This window comes from Cottoperca gobio, chromosome 19, assembly GCF_900634415.1.
Source record: "Cottoperca gobio chromosome 19, fCotGob3.1, whole genome shotgun sequence".
Lineage (NCBI taxonomy): Eukaryota > Metazoa > Chordata > Actinopteri > Perciformes > Bovichtidae > Cottoperca > Cottoperca gobio.
Window position 1 is genome coordinate 16993388 of NC_041373.1, and position 22929 is coordinate 17016316.

Here is a 22929-nt window from a genome sequence, read left to right on the forward strand (position 1 = left end):
TGATGCATTGATTACTGTACACAGCAGGTGTTCTCAGTTACGTGGCTGCTAAGACTGTGCACAGCTTACAGCTTTTAATCACAGAGTAAAAGCAGGTTATAACTTTCATCTCATTTATATCATAACAGAAAACACAATTGAGCTTTTATCTGTTTTATTGAGAAAAAAAAAGACTACATTTGTTACTCTGAAGAAAGCATTTGGCAATAACTATGATGGGACTTACACGAGTGGGGCTATGAGGATCAATAAAGTGTTTAGTCAGTTTCTCATCTTACATTTACATTCTGTAAAGCAAATAAATGGCCAAAAAAGTCATTTTCGTCACAAAAACAGTTAATACTTACGGCCCACTTTACTCATACGATGCAAATGTCTACCAGTGTACACATAATCTACATTAAACAGTGAAACCATGAGGAGTGAAAAATAGTCCCTTCATCAAAAGGTCCTTTTGCCCATTTAAAATACAGACCAGCAGTCAAATCAAAACCAGTTTCAGGATCATGAGCACAGTGGCTATTGTATTCAAAGGGGAGACTTCTGTACACATATTCTTATTTAAATATCTCATACAAACTTAGTGTATATAAATAGCCTTCTCATTTTAAAAAGTGACATACTGTTTTTGCCTTCAACCCATTTCTCCCAACACGTCACTCTCCCTTCATTCTCACAACCATCGTCTATCATAATGCCTCTTAAGAAAAGAAAGACACAAATAATTATAATAAAAACAGGAATAACTAATATGTTTTGGCAAGTCAGGTAGACAGCCTGGGAGCTGGTCTTCTTCGTCAGCGTCACATCTCTTTCATTTAAAACACTGCACCGACTGCAGCACAAACAAGTCTGGAAAGACCGTATGACACGTCTCAGCATCTGTTTTGCATCTTTAAAGGGACAGTTCACACCAAAATGAAGATTCAGGTTTTTATCTCCTTTTTAGCACGTCAGTTTTTTGTTTTTTTGTGGGACTCAATAAGCCTCGATAGTTTTTAATCTCAGCCTTGTATTACAACGCTGAAGACATTGCATGAATTGCCCCTGAAATGTCTGCGAAATTTAGAAAAACTTCCATTTTCAATTAGCTTGAAAGTTCCTTTCAGTACTTTTGGAAGAAGGCGAAAGTGTTTGCTGGCTTTAATTATTTCCTGAAGTTAAAAGTAATAATACTTAAGATTTTCATGAAATCAAACGCCATTTTTGCTACGACCTGTAGCCATTCAACGTATTTACATTCAGTAATTACCTCTCTATATACTGTGGTAGGTTCTATCAGTAGTGGCGGAGTCCGCCATTCACAGGAAACAAATTCCAGTGCAATTCTATCGCATTGATATCAGCTTCACTGTTTCTTTACGCCAGGGGTCTTCAACGCTTTTCAGGCCCACGACCCCCAAACTGGTGTAGCGTGGAGCAGGGACCCCGCTACTGTATATATTGTATAGAAGAGGCTTGAAGAGGTCCGTGCGACCAGGGGGGGCGCAAATGTATTTCAGTTCACCCCTCTCCTGGAGAGAATGTGAATGCGCAATGTAAAGTTTTTTATTTTAAATTGAAAAATGTTATTAAGTTTTTTTTTTTAATTGCTTTATCTACAAACAACCTCTGCGGACCCCCTGGGGGGCGCGGACCCCCCCCTGTTGACCTATGCTTTACACTGTATCAGAGCTGAAGTAACAGCAACAGCAAACGGTCACTGCTTCACATTAAAAGCGCTCAACTGCCGAAACTCGGGGTGGCTTTTATTGTGAAGCTGCCACAGGAAACGCAATTTGAAAAATCTTCACTTTGGGATGAACTGTTACTTTAACACAAACTCTTTGTACGACAGAACTTTGCAGAGTTCCTGCTTCTCCGTGTGTTGATTCTGTTTCCCTGTTGTGACTAATGCAAAACGCACACGGGCACAGTCGAACACACGCCAAGAAGCGATGGATCCCTTTAATGGAGCGGACTGAGAGGGACTAGCATGCAGGCTGGTGAGATGTCGGGTCGGGGTGGTATTCAGTGTGTCGCAGGGGTCCCATGTTGCATGATTCCCCTGAAGGCATGACAGCGGTGAAAATCCTTTTCTTTTTTTCTCATGTTAGACGTTTGGCGATGATCTGTCATTCGTGACTGTCGGCCTCAGTTTGACCGTGGCAAACGGATTCCCTCCTCTGCAGGACAAAGACAAGAGAAACCTAATTAATGCTGGTATAACACCTTCCAATTCTTCATCATGTGGTCACCAACCAAGTTTTAATGTGTGCGCTTTCTTTTGTTAGTTGCGTTAGGTCACTCACCCAAGAAAGGGAGCCTTTGCAGTCCCATTGACTAAAGAAACCTGTAGTCAGAGAAACACACAGAAGAAAAGACCCTTCAAGATCCACGAGAGAAATAACACAACGTTTACACACCACCACCAGTCACCACAGATCCACACCCTCCTCCAGCAGTGAAGAAAGTCAGTGTTGTCAGACTGGTTTGTTAGGATTTCTCATCAGCAGTCGTCCCCCTCCCTCCTTCACCAGGCAGCGAGCGTTGACACATACTTCAGCTACACGTATTTAACCTCAGACCTCACTGAGTCTGGAATCTGGATAATCTAGAAAGGCTGGGACACACTCCTCTTATTCGTATTCTATAACTGAGCTACGTGCTACCATAGCATAATATAAGAACGTTTATAGGAGCAGTTCATAAATATGTCAGATAAAGTTAGTTTAGGATGTTTTTTATTTGAGATCAGATAAAAACACGTCGTAAGATTCTATCACAAATGTGTTCAGTATGCGTGACAAGGACGATAAAGAGAGGCAACTTAATGTCGTAACCTTTATGGATTTCACTCTATTTTTAGATGCAAATCTTTATAATTGACTTCTGTTATCAAGCTTACAGGAAAGGCTGTCATTACATTCGTTAATTATTGCAGAAAAAAACATGCATTACTCTGCTCTTCCATTAGAGAGCAGACGACATCCAGGAACCAGTGGGGACTGTTCTATGCCCTGAACTCAGCCTTTCAGGGAGCACCTCTTCCTAGCTTGCGTACTGCCCTCTCCTCACTCTTACATTCCTCAATTAGGAATACATTATAAACGTAACATCATTTCAATTTGAGCGTTTGTTGATTTCCTGGCTTGGGGACAGACATTTTAAGTCAGAAATATGTAAATGTAATTTAAAACCAACAATTACTCCAGGATTGGATAAAACATAATCACAATATATACAGTCGCTGGCAGCAAGTCACATAATCCCAGCTGTTGAGATAATCACTGAAACTGAGCAAACAGCTGTTCAATGCTCTAAAAAAAACGTTTTTAAGGATTAAGGAGAAGGATGTTGCCTGAGAGGCTGAACTCAGGGAATAAAGCCCCTCCAGAAACTAGCTCCACCTTTGCCCCGCAGTCACAATAACAAACATAAAGAGCACAATCAGCCTGAACAAATCCTCAAAGGCAGGGTAATGACCTTTACTATGTGGCAAGATGTTGCTAAATAAAAAGAAACAACATGAAGATGATTTAGAATTGAATTATAAGAATATGAGGGTGAAAAGAGAAAAGGAAAAGGTACAGCAGTCACCGTGGTTTATTTCATGGTGAAACCCTGAGGCAGCAGATACATAAGGACACAGAGTGCGGACAGAGCAGCGAGGAAGGTGATGATGAGGGAGGAAGAAGTGTGCCTGGGCTTGTCTGGATATCTACGGGTTCATTCTCTATCAGCTGACACGGTGTCGGCACAAAATGAAATTGTTTCTGTACCCTCTTGGCCTTTATGTAACTCTCTCCTTCTGCTCTGATCTCTCATTCCTAAACGAAACCTTGCAAAACCTGGCTGGGAGCATTTAAAAAATAAATAATCCAACAACCTTCTGGTTCCCTTTATAATAAATACAGTTACTTAAGAATACATACACATCGAAGACTCACACATCCTTCTGTGAAACAGTCCGCTTGATAAATATAGCATATTTCCTCAAACTGGTTACAGGAATTGAGGTGTGTTTCTGGCTGTGCGCCACTTAAGGGCGTGGAGGCAATGACTGTTCAGCAAGTAGATTTGATAAGACGCAATTAGTCCGACTAATGTGTGACGGCTGTTTGTGGTGTTGCCTTGGAGTCTGTGATGAATTAGGTAAGGCAATAAAGATATGCTATCAGGAAACATAAGAGCGTGATATGCCGCGCTCGATACAGACATTTAAACATGGCAGCACGACCACAGTCGCTTACCGTTAGCCACGCAACCAGAGCTAACCACTTGTTAGCAAAGACTTGCCTAATTACAGATCCAGTAGATACGAACCAACATTAGAATTACATTTGGAGTAATATTCTGGCAACCTGGTGAAGGTAAATCCAATATTCACTCTCCCTTTAGCTCTGTTTTTGATATATATTAATATATATATATATAAAAATATATATATATATATATATATATATATATATATATTAAAAACAAAATATATATATAAAATATATATATATAATATATAAATATATATATAAATATATATATAAATATATATAAATATATATATATTAAATATATATGTTATATATATTTTATATATAATATATATATATAAATATATATAATATATATATATATATTTATATATATATATATATATATATATATCTATATATAATATATATATATATATATATATATATTTATATATATATATATATATATATTTTATATATATATTCAATGCATCTTAGAGTTCTTCCACATTATTTAAAATAAAAACTTCTCATTTAAACAAAAGGAACAAATTTAAGTTTAAAGGATTAAATAATGAGAAGTAAAACAAAGATGTACTCATTCAATGAATACAGCAGACGACCTGTGGTTAGTGCTGGTACTGACCATGCTGCGTGGCGAGGGCGTTGAGGGGACCATTGGGGGGGCGTCGTCGCTGTAGTCTGGGGGCGGCAGCAGCACCGGCTCCTCCTCATCCTGCTCTTGCAGACTGGCCACACTCAGACTACGCATCGGCGTGCCAAGATTGCTGCGAACACATATGACAGAAAGGCTGAGCTTTGAAACATCGGCTGTAGAACATGGTTTCACTTCCCAGCATGTTGAAATGCTTCCTTACCTGTGTGATATCACTGGCTCAGTGTACGGTCGGCAGTAAGATGAGGGAAACCACCCCCGCCTAATAAAGAAGGCACACACCATCATGTCAGAAACATCATAAAACTATTTTATATAAACAAACAGTCATATAAAGTTTTATTGTCCCTTGATTATTTGGATAGTTGTTATCTTCCATGTCCACGTGACATTATATCACCTGCTCTATAAAGGATCAGTTTCAGACGTGGGCGAAGTATCGATCTCCTCAGCCAATAAGTGTATCTCCTTAAATGTCAAACGACTCATTTAAGACGATTTTACTGTTCAACTAAACCTTTGAACACAGCTCTGAATGTCAAGTAAACAAATAAACAAAAACTCAAAGTTGTCCCCAAGTCACGCTGAGAGACGGCTCATCAGACCAAAGCGCTGGATTTGTTGCTAAGAAACAGAATGTAATGTGATTTATCCCGACATGTCCTCGTCTTGACAAACTGCCACTGACTTAAAGACACAACACACACACACACACACACACACACACACACACACACACACACACACACACACACACACACACACACACACACACACACACACACACACACACACACACACACACACACAGCGACAAAGCTAAAAGGTGCCATATGTGTTCGTATGGGAGATTATAAAGCAGGGATTCAGTTTTCCCCTCGCTGCCGTCTGCAGGCGACGCAGCTGCTTTTCAGAGGTGTGATTTCATCTTGATTGCTTTTTAGTTGACATATCAATTCCATTCACTCATCATTGCGTGGAAGGGTGAAGGAAAATTAGGCATTAAGTGTTCAGTGTTGAGGAGAAATATAAAAGGCCAGATGTCTCATGTTTGTGTGTGTGCACCTGGATCTGTTGCACGTGTGTGTGTGTGTGTTGTTGGGCAGGGCGAGAGAGTGAGAGAGAGATCAAGCTTTACGACATGTCATGTCAAACATACCTGACATGCTGTGGTGTTTTCAAGCATGATGTATCAGCACAACTAAATATTAACACACACAAAGCAAGAAACACGCACTGCTAACCCGAGTTATGTGAAGCGTGTGTGTGTGTGTGTGTGTGTGTGTGTGTGTGAGAGCTGCTGCATATTTGTTGGAATGAAAGTACATTTCCTCTTGTGGGTATGCCAGAGGTTGCATTTAGATTTAGACTCCTATTATCAAGTTTCTATTCATGTTCTAACACGTTTTGCAAGACTTGACAACCTCATATATCGTATCCTGCTCTTAGAGTTAAAGGATACCACCATCTTGATTTTACATTTTTGTTAGTGTCAACAAATCCCATGAAAAGATTAAAACCAACAGAAGAAGACAGAACTATTCAAAAACAGGTCAAACTAAAATATGTAGTTTAATCTTTTTAAAAAGCTTAATCAAGTTGTTTAGCAATCATTACTCAAACTGTCAGGAGAGCATGAATAATGCATTTGTTAGGGACTATTTTCACTGGCACATTAATATACATTTTGCGCATTAAGGAGTAATTACAGTATTTACAGGGCTGTGTATGTGTGTGTTCATGGTATTGATTGAAACATGTTGGACAACGATGCTGATCTCTAGCACAGAGGAATAAACTGAATGTGACAATACTTGTGAGTCGGTTAATGAATATTAAACTAATTTAAAACCTACTGCTGTGTCTTCTCCAGCTCTCCGTACAGCCAGCCGTCCTTCTCTTCGTGGATGAGCAGGCTGATGATGTCGCCATCGTCGAAACTGAGGAGTGTTTGGTTGTTGCCCGCCGTGTGGGGAAAGATGGTCCTGACTCGAGCCTTCTTGCTCACATTGAGACCGGACGACTGGGATGTCGACCGGGACAGGCTGACCTCTCCAAGACTGTACTGGTCTGGAGGAGATTAGAGATGTAACTATATCAGTTATCTGTCAAAACTTCAATAAAGTAATTTTCTCAAAGATTTTTATTCAACTAATAAATTATTTTATTTTATTATTTTATTTATTTTATTTATTTTATTTATTTTATTTATTTATTTATTTATTTTATTTATTTATATTTATATATTTAACATTTAATATTTATTTATATATTTAATATGTATTTATATATTTAATATTTAATATGTATTTATATATTTAATATGTATTTATATATTTAATATTTATTCATATATTTATATATTTAATATTTATTTATATATTTAATATTTATTTAATATTTATTAATATTTATTTAATATTTAATAAAATATATTTATTTAATATTTAATATTTATTTAATATTTAATATTATTTATATATTTAATATAATTGTATTTATTATATAAAAATATAAATAATGACAGTATTACAAACTGGGTGTCTGTGGAGACATTCCCGGGAAAAATCCCCAAAGACGAAACTACAGACGAAGAAAAGAAGAACTACATTTGTCATTCAGAGATCGCCATTGGGTGCCGCCAGGAAAACGAAAAGGAGATCTTTGAGATCGTAACTTTAAAGCAGTAGTTTGACGTTTTGGGAAAGCTTGGCGATTTTGTTACCTCAGGACGGAGTCAGGCTAGCTGTTTCCCCCTGTTTCAAGTCTTTGTGCTAAGCTAAGCTAATGGGCGGCTAGCTTCATAATCAGATCGGAGAGTTGTATTGATTTTCTCAGTGCTCCCATTTTGACAAAACTTTGACAAACTAATTAAACCAATTGTATGATTAATAATGTCTGATGGTGATTAATAACTGAGAGACAGTCATTTGTGGAAGACATTTCTATCGTCATTAAAGTCATTTTTCATGCAGAAATGCTGTTTGCAGCCTCTGAAATATGCCTATATTCTGCTTTTCTCTGTTTTGTATCATATCTTTGATAAGACGCAATTAGTCCGACTAATGTGTGACGGCTGTTTGTGGTGTTGCCTTGGAGTCTGTGATGAATTAGGTAAGGCAATAAAGATATGCTATCAGGAAACATAAGAGCGTGATATGCCGCGCTCGATACAGACATTTAAACATGGCAGCACGACCACAGTCGCTTACCGTTAGCCACGCAACCAGAGCTAACCACTTGTTAGCAAAGTCTTGCCTAATTACAGATCCAGTAGATACGAACCAACATTAGAATTACATTTGGAGTAATATTCTGGCAACCTGGTGAAGGTAAATCCAATATTCACTCTCCCTTTAGCTCTGTTTTTATATATTAATATAGATATATATAAAAAATAAAAAGAGAGAGAGAGAGAGAGAGAGAGAGAGATAGGAAAACAAAAAAGAGAGAAAAGATAGAGAGAAAGAGAAGAACGAGAGAAGAGAGAGAGAGAAGAGAGAGAAAGAGAAAGAGAGAGAGAGAAGAGAGAGAGGATATATAAATTATATATATAATATATATATAAATATAATATAAGTATATAGATATATATATATAGATATATATATAATATATATATATATATATATATATATATATATATAATATATAATATATATATATAATATATATATATATATAATATATATTTATATATATTATATATATATATATTTTATATATATATTCATTGCATCTTAGAGTTCTTCCACATTATTTAAAATAAAAACTTCTCATTTAAACAAAAGGAACAAATTTAAGTTTAAAGGATTAAATAATGAGAAGTAAAACAAAGATGTACTCATTCAATGAATACAGCAGACGACCTGTGGTTAGTGCTGGTACTGACCATGCTGCGTGGCGAGGGCGTTGAGGGGACCATTGGGGGGGCGTCGTCGCTGTAGTCTGGGGGCGGCAGCAGCACCGGCTCCTCCTCATCCTGCTCTTGCAGACTGGCCACACTCAGACTACGCATCGGCGTGCCAAGATTGCTGCGAACACATATGACAGAAAGGCTGAGCTTTGAAACATCGGCTGTAGAACATGGTTTCACTTCCCAGCATGTTGAAATGCTTCCTTACCTGTGTGATATCACTGGCTCAGTGTACGGTCGGCAGTAAGATGAGGGAAACCACCCCCGCCTAATAAAGAAGGCACACACCATCATGTCAGAAACATCATAAAACTATTTTATATAAACAAACAGTCATATAAAGTTTTATTGTCCCTTGATTATTTGGATAGTTGTTATCTTCCATGTCCACGTGACATTATATCACCTGCTCTATAAAGGATCAGTTTCAGACGTGGGCGAAGTATCGATCTCCTCAGCCAATAAGTGTATCTCCTTAAATGTCAAACGACTCATTTAAGACGATTTTACTGTTCAACTAAACCTTTGAACACAGCTCTGAATGTCAAGTAAACAAATAAACAAAAACTCAAAGTTGTCCCCAAGTCACGCTGAGAGACGGCTCATCAGACCAAAGCGCTGGATTTGTTGCTAAGAAACAGAATGTAATGTGATTTATCCCGACATGTCCTCGTCTTGACAAACTGCCACTGACTTAAAGACACACACACACACACACACACACACACACACACACACACACACACACACACACACACACACACACACACACACACACACACACACACACACACACACACACACACACACACAGCGACAAAGCTAAAAGGTGCCATATGTGTTCGTATGGGAGATTATAAAGCAGGGATTCAGTTTTCCCCTCGCTGCCGTCTGCAGGCGACGCAGCTGCTTTTCAGAGGTGTGATTTCATCTTGATTGCTTTTTTAGTTGACATATCAATTCCATTCACTCATCATTGCGTGGAAGGGTGAAGGAAAATTAGGCATTAAGTGTTCAGTGTTGAGGGAAATATAAAAGGCCAGATGTCTCATGTTTGTGTGTGTGCACCTGGATCTGTTGCACGTGTGTGTGTGTGTGTTGTTGGGCAGGGCGAGAGAGTGAGAGAGAGATCAAGCTTTACGACATGTCATGTCAAACATACCTGACATGCTGTGGTGTTTTCAAGCATGATGTATCAGCACAACTAAATATTAACACACACAAAGCAAGAAACACGCACTGCTAACCCGAGTTATGTGAAGCGTGTGTGTGTGTGTGTGTGTGTGTGTGTGTTGTGAGAGCTGCTGCATATTTGTTGGAATGAAAGTACATTTCCTCTTGTGGGTATGCCAGAGGTTGCATTTAGATTTAGACTCCTATTATCAAGTTTCTATTCATGTTCTAACACGTTTTGCAAGACTTGACAACCTCATATATCGTATCCTGCTCTTAGAGTTAAAGGATACCACCATCTTGATTTTACATTTTTGTTAGTGTCAACAAATCCCATGAAAAGATTAAAACCAACAGAAGAAGACAGAACTATTCAAAAACAGGTCAAACTAAAATATGTAGTTTAATCTTTTTAAAAAGCTTAATCAAGTTGTTTAGCAATCATTACTCAAACTGTCAGGAGAGCATGAATAATGCATTTGTTAGGGACCTATTTTCACTGGCACATTAATATACATTTTGCGCATTAAGGAGTAATTACAGTATTTACAGGGCTGTGTATGTGTGTGTTCATGGTATTGATTGAAACATGTTGGACAACGATGCTGATCTCTAGCACAGAGGAATAAACTGAATGTGACAATACTTGTGAGTCGGTTAATGAATATTAAACTAATTTAAAACCTACTGCTGTGTCTTCTCCAGCTCTCCGTACAGCCAGCCGTCCTTCTCTTCGTGGATGAGCAGGCTGATGATGTCGCCATCGTCGAAACTGAGGAGTGTTTGGTTGTTGCCCGCCGTGTGGGGAAAGATGGTCCTGACTCGAGCCTTCTTGCTCACATTGAGACCGGACGACTGGGATGTCGACCGGGACAGGCTGACCTCTCCAAGACTGTACTGGTCTGGAGGAGATTAGAGATGTAACTATATCAGTTATCTGTCAAAACTTCAATAAAGTAATTTTCTCAAAGATTTTTATTCAACTAATAAATTATTTTATTTTTATTTATTTTATTTATTTTATTTATTTTATTTATGTTATTTATTTTATTTATTTTATGTTATTTGATTTATATATTTAACATTTAATATTTATTTATATATTTAATATGTATTTATATATTTAATATTTAATATGTATTTATATATTTAATATGTATTTATATATTTAATATTTATTCATAATTTATATATTTAATATTTATTTATATATTTAATATTTATTTAATATTTATTTAATATTTATTTAATATTTAATAAAATATATTTATTTAATATTTAATATTTATTTAATATTTAATATTTATTTATATATTTAATATAATTGTATTTATTATATAAAATATAAATAATGACAGTATTACAAACTGGGTGTCTGTGGAGACATTCCCGGGAAAAATCCCCAAAGACGAAACTACAGACGAAGAAAAAGAAACTACATTTGTCATTCAGAGATCGCCATTGGTGCCGCCAAGGAAAACGAAAAGGAGATCTTTGAGATCGTAACTTTAAAGCAGTAGTTTGACGTTTTGGGAAAGCTTGGCGATTTTGTTACCTCAGGACGGAGTCAGGCTAGCTGTTTCCCCCTGTTTCAAGTCTTTGTGCTAAGCTAAGCTAATGGGCGGCTAGCTTCATAATCAGATCGGAGAGTTGTATTGATTTTCTCAGTGCTCCCATTTTGACAAAACTTTGACAAACTAATTAAACCAATTGTATGATTAATAATGTCTGATGGTGATTAATAACTGAGAGACAGTCATTTGTGGAAGACATTTCTATCGTCATTAAAGTCATTTTTCATGCAGAAATGCTGTTTGCAGCCTCTGAAATATGCCTATATTCTGCTTTTCTCTGTTTTGTATCATATTAATCTGAATATCTTTGTGGTTTGCACTGACGAAGACATCACCTTAGACTTTGAGAATTATTTAATTACTATTTTCTGACATTTTATAGACCAAACGATTAATCGTAGAATCTAGAAAATGAACCCGAGAAGCCTTCCATACCTGAGTTGGCCTCTGAAGGCGGTGTGAGCGAGAACCTGGGCTCTTGGTTGAACATGTTGGCGAGTGGACTGATCTGTGCCTTCAGTGGTGGCGCTGGAGGAGGCGCCCCTGACTGCACATTGTTCTGTAATAATATAATATAATAATATGATTAGCAGAAGCGATAAGAGATTCAAATATGAGGGGGAAATAATAAAAACCACGTCCTCTAATTGACCAGGGCAAAGTCCTCATCAAGGGGATTTTTTTAAACGGTCATCACTGTAAATTGAAACTTAATGGCTCCTCCTGCGCAGCAATAAAATAGCCAAAATAACAACACTCATTGGACTTTACAAGAACAAGAGCACATGCAGGATTCCCCACGGCTGACAGCCATATAATGATAAGCTTTACACACGACAGCCTCAGTCTGCTACAACAGATATCAGCACCTTTGTGAGATAAAGGACCAGATAAAACACTGCAGGGTCAGACTTCTCTACACGACTAATGTACTATTTGAGAGGCTGTTATCTAAAAGCATCTGACAAGAAGATCAGTATCAAAGCGAGAGATGAAAAGCAACACGTGGTAAAAGATAGACAGCTCTTAATGTAGTAGATCTTGATGCCATTGCAGCGTGAATCCATACACACCTTGTTGTAGCGTTCAACCAGCGGCGATTGTTCTGGAGTGCAGGACATCTCGTCGATCATGTTCGTCACCGTGTCAGGCACCTTGGAGATGTCGCTGCACTTCTCCTGCCAGCTGGGGAGCTTCGCAGCCAGTATCTCTCTGGCCTGGAAACACCAGAGAAAAGAAAAGTGTTAAACAGTCTGGAGGGTTCTGACTGTGCAGGATTATCTCTCTGTGCATGCTTACTTTCTCGTGGAAGTTGCACATTTGATAGGAGAACATGCAGTGTTTGTCCGCCAGGAAACAGAAGCGTCTCTTTTCTTCCAGTAAGGCCTCTCTGCAGCCGTCGGCCATGAACTTCTGCATGTCCACCTGCCGCGACGAGATGGTCTCCACATACTGCAGACAGGATCAGAGGACAGTAAGATAATATACATAAATAATAAAAGAAAAGTATATAATTATAATAAATATAAATTACAGGAAAATATTTGACAATAAAAAATAAAAACTATATAAATAAATAAGAGAAAAGTACATAAATAGAAACAATAGGGAAATAATAGAAATAAATATATATTAAAAATACAATTTATTTTTATTTCTTCTGTTTTGTTTTTTCCTTTTTCTTTATTTACTTTCACTTTCCTTTTTTTCCAGTTTTTTTATAATGTTTTTTGTTAGTTTTTTCACAACATGTTCATCTTGCAGTTGCCAGCACCTCCAGCTCTGCAGCACAGGGTGTGCCACAGGGTGAATCAGTCAGCAGGAATGTGCTGCTTTAACACCCACCTGAGTGACACACTCAGGTAAGTCAGCTGGAGTAAAAGCTAACTCTGTAACTCTTTGTGTGCTCGGGTCAGACTCTCAAGTCTCTGCACTAATCAGCATCGTGATCGCAGTCTCTGCACTTAGCGACAAGTTTATTTGGCTTTCCTGCTGCGGCTCGTGGATCGAACCAGATCAGCGTGCTGAAAGACACACCTTCCCCACGGAGAAGGATCGTGCCTGTGACTCAGAGCAGACGGGCGGCTGGACGGAGACTCACAGTGTGTCTCCCATTCTTCCAGGTTGTCATAGTGACAGTAAAGCAGCCTGTCCCTAAGGGCTCAGCCGAAGACCCTCCTCTACTGTCTGGTGTCGCCTGTCAGACAGACTCTCAGCGAGAGCAGAGAGACACGACTGAGTTATGAGAAATCTGAGTTAGATGTCCTTTGTACCGGCCACTTCTGAGACAGACGGGGACCCGGACAAGACAACTTGTGAGATACATACATCTGAACACCCTGTAATCCCTATTTCTGACTCAAAACAAGACAGACAGGAGTTATTACTCTGACTCTGCAGTCCTTCCTTCATATCACCACATTGATTTACAAAGCAAATCTCTGTCTGAGGTGTGAAGCAGTGTGAACTCCTTCCCCCCCCCCCCCCCCCCCCATCTCATGGCTCTGCCTTTCTTCGGTTTTGTGTTTTGTTTGCATCTTGTGCGTACGAATGTGTATATACGTCCGTATGCTTGTACTGAATGTCTTTGTGGATCTATATAAATGAAATGTATTATTATTATTAAATGTATTAAGCGTGTGCAACAACAGTCAAACCCTCATTCCGCCTGTTTGTTTGCTTAAAAGCAGCCGTTGTGCACATGTAGCATTGTAAAAGGAACTTTATGTGTTAACATTAAAGTCTGTTATTTGCTGGAGAATATTTCTAAATCTTGAAAGCATGTTTTGTATTTATGCTCGTTTATATTTCTCTGTATCCGCAGCTATTTTGAGCGCATAAGTGCGTTAACACGGACAAGTATGTGGGTGTAGCTATTCAGTTTCGATCATATCCTCTGTGGCCAGAGAAGTGTACACACCTAACATCTACATTTGTTTGTTTTGTAAGCGAGGAGAATTGGATTTCGCTGTGTGCTGCAGCCGTATCAGCTCTATGTTCCTCTATACTGACAACACAAGTCGATCTGTAGACTCTTTAAGATAATACAACCTGGATCTCAGCGAGGCCTGAAACTGGGTGTGTACGCCTCCAATAAAAACACAGCCTTGCGTCGGTAGTTGAGCAGAGGTATAATGCTCTCATTCTGCTGCACGCTAACAGCAAACAGCTGCAGGCTGGTGGCACCTTTGATTGCTTGTCACCACCTTCTTCCTCCTTTGCACTGGTATGTGATTATCATGACAACTATCTCGGCCACATCTCTCCGCCCTGTCACATTAATTGTACACGTCATGCCATACAGAAGTATCAGACGTGCTATACCATGAAGGCGAAGGTTTCAGTCTCACCTCGTTCTCTCTGATCTCATACTTGGACGAGTGCTTTCCCTGGCTTTTCCTCTTGAGCTTCTTCAGGTCTGTCTGAGAGCGCTCCAGGCAGTCCTGCTTCAGCTTGTGCTCTGACTGATAGCGCTTGAAGGTGGCCTACGGGAGATGTTTGACAAGAGAGGCATGAGACAAGTGAAGAGCAGATTGTCATCACACAAATCTCCAGTTCATATAAGATGTTCCACTTACGTTCATGTACTTCACATCCATCTCTGTCTTCTTCTCCAGCTCGATGATAATCTCCTTGTGGAACCTCTTGAACTGCAGAGAGTAAAAAGCACACACCTTGAATTCATTGCGGCACACATCATGCTGCTCTGTGGCGGTGTCACGATAAGAGCGGAGCGACCTGGTGGAATGCATGATAATGAGAGGATGAGATTCCACCCATCACTGATGGCTTATCAGCTTGTTATGGTTAAAGATTTACAACTTTCCCCTCTTACAAATCAGTCCAGGGTAGTCACACGGAGAAACCAAACGCTGCTTTTCCTGCACACACACACACACACACACACACACACATATGTGCTTGGGCTCACTTCCAAAACCTTTTCTTACGTCACACTGAGTTCTGCGTTTCAGTCGGCGACACATCAATTTAGTCCTCGTCACTCGCAGGTATCTGAAGCATTCCCCCCCCCCCCCCCCGAGGCAGCAGGGTCAGGAATGACTCTGTGGTTTTTCCACACATGTCAAACTTTCTTTCACCTTTTGCTATGACAGTTTCAAACTCTCTAAAGAATGAGAGAGTGAGCACAAAAGGTCGTGGAGGTTGCGTGGCCTGAAAGTGTAGCAAATGGCCAATCTCGGTCTATTATGTGAAGGTAAGACGAGCGTCGGGGGCCACAGGGTACTTCTAGGAATGACGAGCGGTCACGGCAGGTGACTTGTCAAAGCACAACATTATTTTTAATGACATAACTGCAACACAGGAAAGACTTTGTCTCTTTCTTCCTTTATTCTTCTGATTGTGGACCACACAGAGCGGAGCAAAGAGGAAGGGAACAACCTAAAGAGCTGAGAGCTTCACTGAGACGACCAAAGCTGGGTGTCTTTTTGGATGTGTCAACAAATCTGAAAGCTATTCGTCCGTCTGACTCCAATATATCGGTTGCTCTGACCGTTCGTACTTACTGGAGACGTACAAATAGATGTTTTCATTTAAAATGATTGCTAAAACAGCTGTAGTTTTTACCAAATGCTCAAAGAAAGTAGTAAATGTGTTGTTTTCAGTGGCACGAGTGAGTATTCAGGGCAGCAGGTCTGTGTATGTGGGAGCGAATCAAAACAAACTACAGAGCCCATGTTTATGGTAAACATGTCCACACAGTGTGTCGACTTCATGTGGGGTTTTTTAATTGTTTTTAGACAACATTGGAGGAAGAATAAGATCAATCCGGCTTTGGCTACACGGGGAACACTTATTTGCAGGATGAAATGATAGTTGACGATGCTCTTTGTATTATATTTACTATCCCACCAGACATTTTGAGGCTACTCACGTTCTCTTCCAGTTCACTGAAGACCTTCCTGTGGGCCTCGGAGATCTCCATCAGAACCACACCTGGAGAGACATCAGGGGCAACTTTTAGTATTTCAGACATCTTTAGAAAGAAAGCGAAACTCATTTTGGTTTTGTATTCTGCCCTGGGTCAAGAGGAGATTTTGGGAAAGACTTTAATTTGCTGTGTGGCTGTGAGTCAGAGAGAACTACAGGAAGAGACCCTGTTGAACTACAATGTGTTGTTTTGCAGATTTTCTGAAAAGATTGAAGATATAATGTGTAAATTAGCTTCAGGTGTGCTTCTATGTGGTTTTGTTACCTTGAGACGGAGCTACGCTAGCTGTTTCCCTCTGTTTCCAGTCTTTATGCTAAGCTAAGCTAACTGGCTGCTGTTTGGTAGCTTCATATTTACCATAGACATATGAGAGTTAATTTGCGTACTTTTTAAATGTTGAACACACTAAACATTCAAACATCCGTGTATAACAAGAAGATTCAGCAGATGAACATCGATGATAAAAAGAAGCATCAACAATAAACACTTTCCATCGAGCCTTGCATCTTTTACAGTCCATATTTTTCAGATGACTTATCTCCTTTCAATATTTGAACAGCTGTCAATAAGTAATCTGTATGAAACATTCTGGTATTGTGCAGTCAGATACAGAACAGTCTCCATTCACACACACACACACACACACACACACACACACACACACACACACACACACACACACACACACACACACACACACACACACACACGGGCTGCAGCACAGATAGAGCAGCATATGACATGAGACAATGGGAGTGAGTCAATACTGTAAACACAAGTGGACAATCGTAGCTAAGCGGTTTATACTGCTACCTCTATCACAATGGGGTGAAATCTAGACTCAAGGTTTACTATAGGACACACTGTTCTGGTGAAACCTGTAAAACAGTATGGGACGCCATATCTGGACACGTAATAGTGTCGCTGTTAGGGGGGGCAAGAGCAACAACCTGCAAGATTTCAACACCTTCAGGAGAAAAGTAATGTAGTGTCGGGTTGTGATCTTTAGGTAAAAAGTTGCCCATGTCAGCAGACTCCAAAACACACATTAGACCCGACACCTGACATTCCTCCACACGGGGCACACAAACGTAATGACCCGCTGATACAGAGCTGTACTTCTGTGATCCAGCAGGCAGCGTCCAGCTACAACAACATTGCCCTCTGAAGGTCACCAGAACGTACTGGTAAATGCGCCCTTTGTGCTTCGACGGGGAGGGGTGGCGCTGCGCTCAGCGGCTGTTTGTACAGCTACAAACAACGCAGTGCAGGGGGTGAAAGAGGGGGAGGCTGAGACAGACCAGGAGGGGGTTCAAAGAGGCTGTTGTACACCTGCAGATTTCACCTTTTGGGGTTAACAAGGTGTGAAAGCCTGCTGGAGGGAGGGCAAATGCTCCAGAGCGTTATATACTGCACGGGGAATCATGAGTGTGTCACATGAGAGAGAACGACGTTGTAAAGAAGTCAGAGAACTGATGCTTGAAGGTTTTCTCTCCTTTGAAATAAAGTGTGAGAGCTAAGGTGTAAGAAGTACAAACATAGATCGTCTCTAATTAAAAGTGTGAATAAAAAAACTACACAAAGTGTTTAGCATCTACGTGACTGCTATTCAAGCTCTTCACCACGGCGGCTTCTTCTCAGTTGATCTAATCTCCCATCTCCATCTGCTGCGGGCGATTCGCTCTCTTTTGAGGATTTTAAGTACCAAGATAATCTAATCTCGCCTCGACGTTTCCAAACATACAACGCCGTGTTCCCATGCATTTCTACGCAGGTTTGTTCAGGGTTGATAAAAGATCCCTGTGGAAAACTACACCATCCCTGATTCACTCCCATGACTTGTGATTCACTCCTACGAACACTTGTCTGTTCTCTCCTCCACTTGCTCATGCAACACTCACATTTACCACATGAGTCACTGTAGCTCATGCACTTTGACCTTAGTCTGAGCTTTAAGCCCGGCTGACATGAAGATAAACGCTACAGGGTTAAAACATCCATAATCCAACTGTGCCGTGGATATGTATTGTAAACGACGACAGGATTTCATCACGGATCGGGAAATAAAACACAAATTATCGTGGTGAATAGAGCCTGATATAAAAAACAGAGCTATTTCTTTAATGCAGGGAGACCTTATGATTTATGATGACCTAATTTAAGATTGTTTGATTGTATATTGTTCACAAATAAAAGATGTTTGTCCTATCTGTGATGCATTACAAATATATGTTTCTTAACTAAACGTGATTCCATTTCCGTTTTCAGTGCCATTTTAAGAGTTTTGTACATATCTATCAGGGTAATATCATGAATCATAATGATGTTGGGCAGGATAACTGTGACACCACTCCTCATATCGTCACATGTCGAACTGTAGTTCACGGCGAAGGCTGAAAAAGCGTAAGAACAACGTTTCTTTTTGTGTTGTAACAAAGTTGGTAATCGAAAAACTGGTTCAGTTAAAATAATATGTGTATTAATGCCTGTTTTACAAGCCTGCAGACAGGAGGCAGAGAAACGCCTTCGACATTCTCAACAGGTGATGCCGTGTAAGAGCTGGGAGTGCCCCGTGCCAACTCCTGCCTATTAGGTGTTAGATAAGGAAGTGTACAATATGAGCTCACGCTCGCAGTGCAAACACTGGTGGTTGACCAGTTGGCTTCTTTCCTCAGGCTCACCTTTATTTCACCACTTTATCTAACTGCCAATCCTTCCTCTGTCGCGTTTACTCCCCAAGTGCAACTTGTCACCGGTCACCATCTTGTAGAAACATTTTATCGCCGTGATGCATCACATCCACTTGTCCATGCAGGCTTGCAGGGTGTGTGTGTGTGTGTGTGTGTGTGTGAGTGTGTGTGGACACGTCCTATGTGACTCAGGGTCAAATGGTTTCTCAATTGCACACATTGTAATGCAGGTGGGGAGAGACGCTGTCTGGAGGTTGCCATAAATGAGCTACTCACTTCCTGTTATCATCAGTGTGATGGAAACACATCGGGAGGCGACTGTGGATGAGATTTCAGACAAATCTAAAAGATATTTCACAACAGAATGTTCTATAACGTATGATGACAGACATTCAAAGCTTCATTTGAAAGCTTTGTATGAACTAAAAGCAAGGGTGCATTGCTAAGTTCCTTAAGTTCAACATTTCTGCAACTGTATTTCATTTTTATCGTTTATTCTGCCAATTATTTTTACTTTATTGAAGAATCATCTATAAAATGTTGAATAATGGTGAAAACTAAATCAAAGACGCCACCTCGAATGGCTGATGAGCGACTTTAGATGCCGAGCGAGGGGTTCAAAAAAGAATCATGAGATATTTCTGTGAAAGGACTGAAGTGTGACGGGGTTTTAGATGCTCCGACGTCACGGTTTATTGAGCGGTAAGTGAGTCTCCGGTCTCTTTAGAGGTCCCTTGGAGGAAACTCCCAGAGTATTGGCGAGCCTGTCGTTTAATAGTGGATGCAGGAGGAGGCTGTTGGAGCTCTGGGATCATTAGACAGCTGTGGAGTGTGACGAAAGGAGTCGTAGCTGACTGAGCAATGAGTGGACTCTTTAAAAAACACATCCACACTCCTCTATTTTACTTGTTTTCAACCGTTTCAAGCCTGGTTTGGGAAAACAATCTGCGACTGGTGTGATAGGTTAGTGGCCCGGACACTAATGCCATATGGTCGAGCTAATTGTAAACTGCCCATACTGCAAACATACATCATGAGCAGTAGAGCTGTGCAGTATGTGGCTGGAGCGAGGAGACGGTTAGCTTATCTTAGCATTAAATACTCGAAGCAGGAGGGCACAGCTAAACCTGCGTCCCAGAGTAACAATAATCCTGACTCATCTCAAACAGATTAAACAAGTAATATTTTTAAGAATTTAGAATTGCTGGTTAAACCTTGGACAAGCCCAGACTAGCTGTTTCCCCTTCCCCTGCTAAACTAAGCTAAACTAAGCTAAATAAGATAAGCTAAGCTAAGCTAAGCTAAGCTAAGCTAAGCTAAGCTAAGCTAACTGCCTCAGATATGAGAGAGGTATCAATTTATGTCGAACTATTTTCCCAATTAGAAGCTGCACGTCATTACTTTAAATAGCCTAAAGTGGGCACTACATCTGAGAATGTTTCTCTAAATGTACAGAAATTTAAAGAAAGCACTTTAACAGGCGACCATTATTAAGGTCTAAAACCAGGAGACATACTCTTAATGGAGAGACACATTGTTATTAATGGTGAGCCTGCTCCTCTCCATCTAGTGAACTATCCACTTTTGCAAAGACGAAAGCTTTAGAAGTTCTCAGACTAACGTTTCTAACTTTACGTTTCTTTGAGCCAGGACAAATGAGTCTGCAGCAGGGAGAAAGATAAAGGCAAGTGCACCTTCGCCGACGTTTGGGAACCGTTTATTGTTCCCCGATAAATTGCCCATCATGTAGCGACGCTGCAGAGAATGCTGTGTGTCGTGTCTAGAGAGCAAAACAGTCCCGTTAAATAGCAGATATTTGAAATGCGACACATTCTTAACCAAAACATCAACAAGTTATCTGAGTCCTCATCTCTGGGGAGAAGTAAAACGCTCCGGCAGACATTATCATTTTTCTCAGGCTGACAGGGTACTTCAATATTTCAAAAAAACAATTTTGCCGTGACAAACAGCGCAGAGAAAAGGTGGAAGGGGTGGGGATGGTGCTATTCTTTCTCCCGTAACATTTTTCAGTCCCTAAATACCTGCTGCTTTTCAGAGTGGAATGGCAACTCCCTGTGGAGTCCAGCCACGGCCTAATGCACAGGAAGTTTCTAATTGTACGCCCACTGAAAACTATAACTTTTAAATACACGCAGTGAGCCGTGCTGTCGGGGCACTGTGTTAGAAAGATGACAGGAAGTTGTTTACTGGTGTGAAGCTGTAATCAAGTGTGATTTCACGAGAGAAAGTAAAGCTTGAACGTGGACACTTTGGCCTTCAATCGAGCGTCGTGTGTCTAGGTTGTGAACCCCAAATGATCAAATCAAAGGTCAAGACACGACTAAAGTTAAGCCCTGTTAAGTGTCATTCTTTGTCTATCTAACGTATACACATGCTAAAAAATGATGTCATGTTACAGTCATACATTCTGCAAGTAACTAGCTGATAAAGTGACGTCTTCACTCCTGTCCCGTCTTCAGGCAGTTGTGACGTCTGACTCGCTGATTGAGTTACACCTTCACCTCCATTATAGCAGCAATTTGAAAGAGAGAATTTAAAAGCCTCGGGTAACTTTCTGCAAACGCCTGCCAACCACAGTGACGCAAATGCTTTTTACACCACATCATTCACAGAGGGCGGTAAGAAAACAACTTCCAATCCTTACAGGTGTCTGCAGCAGAGATGTAGTCAGCACAGCCTTCTCCACGATCGTGCAGTGTAAAGGAAATTATGCTCAATTCTCGGGACTATTAGTATGAAATTAAGCACCTATTGTGCAGTGAATGATTAAAGATTCACTTCAGGCAATAACAAGCAAGCGTAAATCCTGCAGAGCTGTCCTCTCTTAAAGTCTGTACGTTCTGACACTTCTATTATTGTTTAACTCCGTCTTGTGTCTTTTGTTGGAGTACGTACAGCACCAGTAAAAAGAAGTAAATGTTTCTCTATTTCCATAAAGTGTGAGCCTCCCCTGGCCTCCAAAGACTTTGGTGAGGCCTCTGTCTTTCTGTTTGTTCAGCGTGTTTGCTACTCCGCTCGCTGCAATGAGACAATTCACACAGTCTCGCTGACGTCCATTCCAGGCAGTCGAGGAATGACGGCCGAGCCGGGGGTTCAAGACTTCGTCTTCTACTTAAACATTCTGCAGATGCACGGATGCAACGTTAAAGCTGCGGACTTTCCACTTGCTCAAGAGGAACGATGGCGAAGCGACCGGTTACCACGAACACGTTATTTGATGATTAATGGTTAATAATTACTCGCATTGTTAACCGACAGGTGTGGCCCGACAAACTCGATCAACCTCGCGTGATACGAGTGTGGAGATAGTTACACTAAGTTGCAGCTGCATGCACGTGTCCTATACCATCTGTATCATAATGGGTATATGAGCATTCACTTCCCCTGCCTGTCACGTCCACCTGCGCTTACATGAGGCCAATTAGTTAACACCTGCACTTAGGAGTGATGCAGGAGTGATGCAAAGACGACTTGATGAATAGTAATAGCATTAATGAGAGACTCCTGGACAAAGTATGTCAGCACTAATAGAATAATTGGAGATGAGTCACAGGATGAAAAACAACCTGTTCAAACTGGATGGCAGCTTCAGAGATAGCGGAAGCACCTCAGTCAGAGTAATGAATGTGTGCTGCCACTGTGCCAGAAGGGTTCAATCAATGTTATTTTCAGATGTTTTCCAAAATTGACTCGCAT

At 40.2% G+C, this 22929-nt stretch overlaps 1 protein-coding gene across 1 annotated transcript in view; it reads right to left on the reverse strand.

The window, feature by feature from the left end:
- Positions 1 to 1537: 1537 nt before the first annotated feature.
- baiap2l1a (BAR/IMD domain containing adaptor protein 2 like 1a) overlaps positions 1538 to 22929 on the reverse strand; it is a 24883-nt gene continuing 3491 nt past the window's right edge. The window contains exons 4-14 of the mRNA XM_029456408.1: positions 16466 to 16527; positions 15150 to 15221; positions 14922 to 15056; positions 12871 to 13023; positions 12645 to 12788; positions 12007 to 12130; positions 10686 to 10899; positions 9033 to 9092; positions 8801 to 8942; positions 2292 to 2332; positions 1538 to 2165 (exon numbers count right to left, since the gene is read on the reverse strand). Of these exons, the coding sequence (XP_029312268.1) occupies positions 2093 to 2165; positions 2292 to 2332; positions 8801 to 8942; positions 9033 to 9092; positions 10686 to 10899; positions 12007 to 12130; positions 12645 to 12788; positions 12871 to 13023; positions 14922 to 15056; positions 15150 to 15221; positions 16466 to 16527 (1220 nt within the window). The 3' untranslated portion in view covers positions 1538 to 2092. The remainder of the gene's footprint in view (positions 2166 to 2291; positions 2333 to 8800; positions 8943 to 9032; positions 9093 to 10685; positions 10900 to 12006; positions 12131 to 12644; positions 12789 to 12870; positions 13024 to 14921; positions 15057 to 15149; positions 15222 to 16465; positions 16528 to 22929) is intronic.